Source organism: Montipora capricornis, chromosome 12 (assembly GCF_036669925.1).
Source record: "Montipora capricornis isolate CH-2021 chromosome 12, ASM3666992v2, whole genome shotgun sequence".
Classification (NCBI taxonomy): Eukaryota; Metazoa; Cnidaria; class Anthozoa; order Scleractinia; family Acroporidae; genus Montipora; species Montipora capricornis.
The window spans coordinates 21,321,817-21,324,316 of record NC_090894.1 but is presented as its reverse complement, the minus strand read 5'-3'; the positions used below and the strand labels follow the sequence as shown (position 1 = coordinate 21,324,316).

The window sequence follows — 2,500 nt, the reverse complement described above, 5'->3', positions numbered from 1 at the left end:
AAACCCCCACCGATCTACCATCCAATGGTTTTGTGGCGCTACCCTATGTGCAGAGAATTTTGGAAAGGATTAGAAGGCAACAACAACTTTTAAAGTCACCTTCAAACCATTAAAAACGCTGGACAGTTTGTTCCCGCGACCGAAAGCCCAGGAAAAGATTGACCGGTCACAATCTGGCACAGTATACAAAATAAGTTGCACCAGCTGCAATTTTGTAAACTACGGTGAAACTGAACTATCAGTGAAAACGTGAATTGCAGAACACAAAAGGGCTGTTTCTATGTTCGACCATGACTTTAAGATCTCCTGCGCTGTCTACGAAAACAACCACGAAATGGATTATGGAAGAGTCGGAGTAGTTGGACACGAGGCTAACTTTCATGAGCGACTCTTTTTGGAGGTCACTAAACGATCCGAAATCTGGAAATGACCACACTGCCATCCCGGAAGTCTACAAGTCTTTGGCATGCGCATAAATCTCGTGCTACGTTTTCTTGAAACTTCAGGCGGAATTTTCCTCAGGGCGCGTTCGACGGGCTGCTCTTTGAATCACGCATATAAAGGCTCAAGCACCAGCCGAAACGTCTTGAACAAATATAAAAAATAGTCAGGGTCAAACCATTATCTTACAGTACATCCATTCATTCATTTCTTCCACGCTTGCGTGGTTAGTTAGGCCAGGCTTAAGAAGATTATGTTCTATCAATCTTTTCAGAAGTAATAATTACCTTATTTTATGAAAACAGTAAGAAAATCAGCATACTCAGTTTTATCTGTGGCATTAAGAAGAAAGATTCTGCTTAATTATGTGACAATACAATTCTGAAAAAAGAACAAGACAAATTCAGCTGCTGAGACGTAATTGTTTCATATGCACTTCTTAGGAAGAGACCCGTATTGGCAACCTCACACGGCAAAGAGTAGTTCCTTGTTCTTCTCTTAGAATCCTTTAGGAGAAAAGTTCTTCGGTAGAAAAACAGAAATTCTCAGGCCGTTACTGGTAAACACAAAATCATGTCTACGAGATCATGAACCAATAGAGATATGAAGTATGTGACTTTCCTTAGTGTGTCTGTTGCAGGTAAAATCCGGGCTCAGGTTGAATCCGTTTTTACCTGGGTTAAACTGATTGGTAATCCTCAGTTTACCTAGGTTGAATATGCACTCAGATGAGTTGAAAAAACTTTTTTTGGAACCTTTATTAGGCCTCAAGAAAAATTTGCATGTTCGTTGTTTGTTGTATGGTGGAGAAGACGCACGGGACTATGGACCTGGCCCCAGTTGTTCAAACGATGGATAGCGCTATCCGCCGGATAAACCACTATCCACTGGATAACTGAAATTGTGTTACGAAAAAATAGCATTGCGTGACTAGCGTTACTGTCTAGAAGGTTCGCGAGAGTTCGTAGTTTGTTTATTTTTAGGTTCGTGTGTAAGCGTTTCTAAATCGGTGTGTTTTGTAATCTTTCTATAATTAGATTCATTACTAATTTAGAAAGTTCTAGAAGTTTATTGTCAGAGTATATAAGTAGACGAGTCCAAGCGGAGTGTTTTTCTAACTAGTTTTTCACAAGCGAGGAGAGTTGGCGTTGGCCGTGTTTAGTCAAGTGTGACAGAAGCAGTGTTTATTCAAGTTGGCGGAGGCCGTGTAAGTTTATTGAGTACGTGTTATTCAGAGTGTTACTTCGTGGAAACTACGTTCATTTTGGAATAAATCTTCTTGTTGTTGTTCCGACAACCCTGCGTTCAGATTAGTTTGCAAACTACCTTTCCTCAAAACACACGAACTCGTAACATTGGGGGCCTGTCCAGGAGAGGAATTCATTTGTTTGCCGACTACGTTAACCAGGAAAGGATCACAACTTGGAAGGAAGTAGCTGCGCTGTGGAAAAAGTTGTAGCGAGTGAAAGAGCCGTGGAACTTTAGTGCTGTGAAAATGGAGAAATTTATTCAGCTTGGCGAAAAGTTTGGTCTGGAAGGAGAAAAGCTGCTTCAATTTGTGTGTGAACAAGAAGAAAAAGAAGACAAACGTAGAGAAATAGAACGAGAAGAGAAACGTAGAGAGGACGAACGTGAAGAGAAACGTAGGCAGCTTCAAGAAGAAGAAGAGAGAGAAGAGAGACGCAGACGACAGGATGAAGAAAGGGAAGCGAGACGTCAGGAAAGAGAAATTAGGAAGTTACAACAGGAAGCTGACCTCCTGAGACAGAAGGAAGCTGCTGAGGTTGCCAAGAGAGAACATGAGTTGGAACTTGCTAGAATAGCAGCAATGAATGGTGATGGTCGTACTGCAGAAAGAGGTGACAGAGAGGATCGGGCTAAAGCACCTAAACTCCCCTCGTTTGTTGATGGCAAAGACGATTTGGACGCGTATTTGCAGAGGTTCGAGAGATTTGCCAAGACAGCGAAGTGGAAAAAAGATGGATGGGCATCGAAGCTCAGTGCTCTGTTGTCTGGACGGGCACTAGAAGTGTATTCACGTCTATCGGAGGACGCAGCT

The 2,500-nt window shown here is 42.2% G+C and overlaps 1 protein-coding gene across 1 annotated transcript in view; it reads right to left on the bottom strand.

Annotated features, from left to right (window-relative positions):
• The window catches only part of LOC138027744 (uncharacterized), a 61,554-nt gene that overhangs the window by 2,554 nt on the left and 56,500 nt on the right, over positions 1 to 2,500 (bottom strand). Inside the window, exon 5 of the mRNA XM_068875349.1 lies at positions 729 to 773. Coding sequence (XP_068731450.1) covers positions 730 to 773 — 44 coding nt within the window. The 3' untranslated portion in view covers position 729. The remainder of the gene's footprint in view (positions 1 to 728; positions 774 to 2,500) is intronic.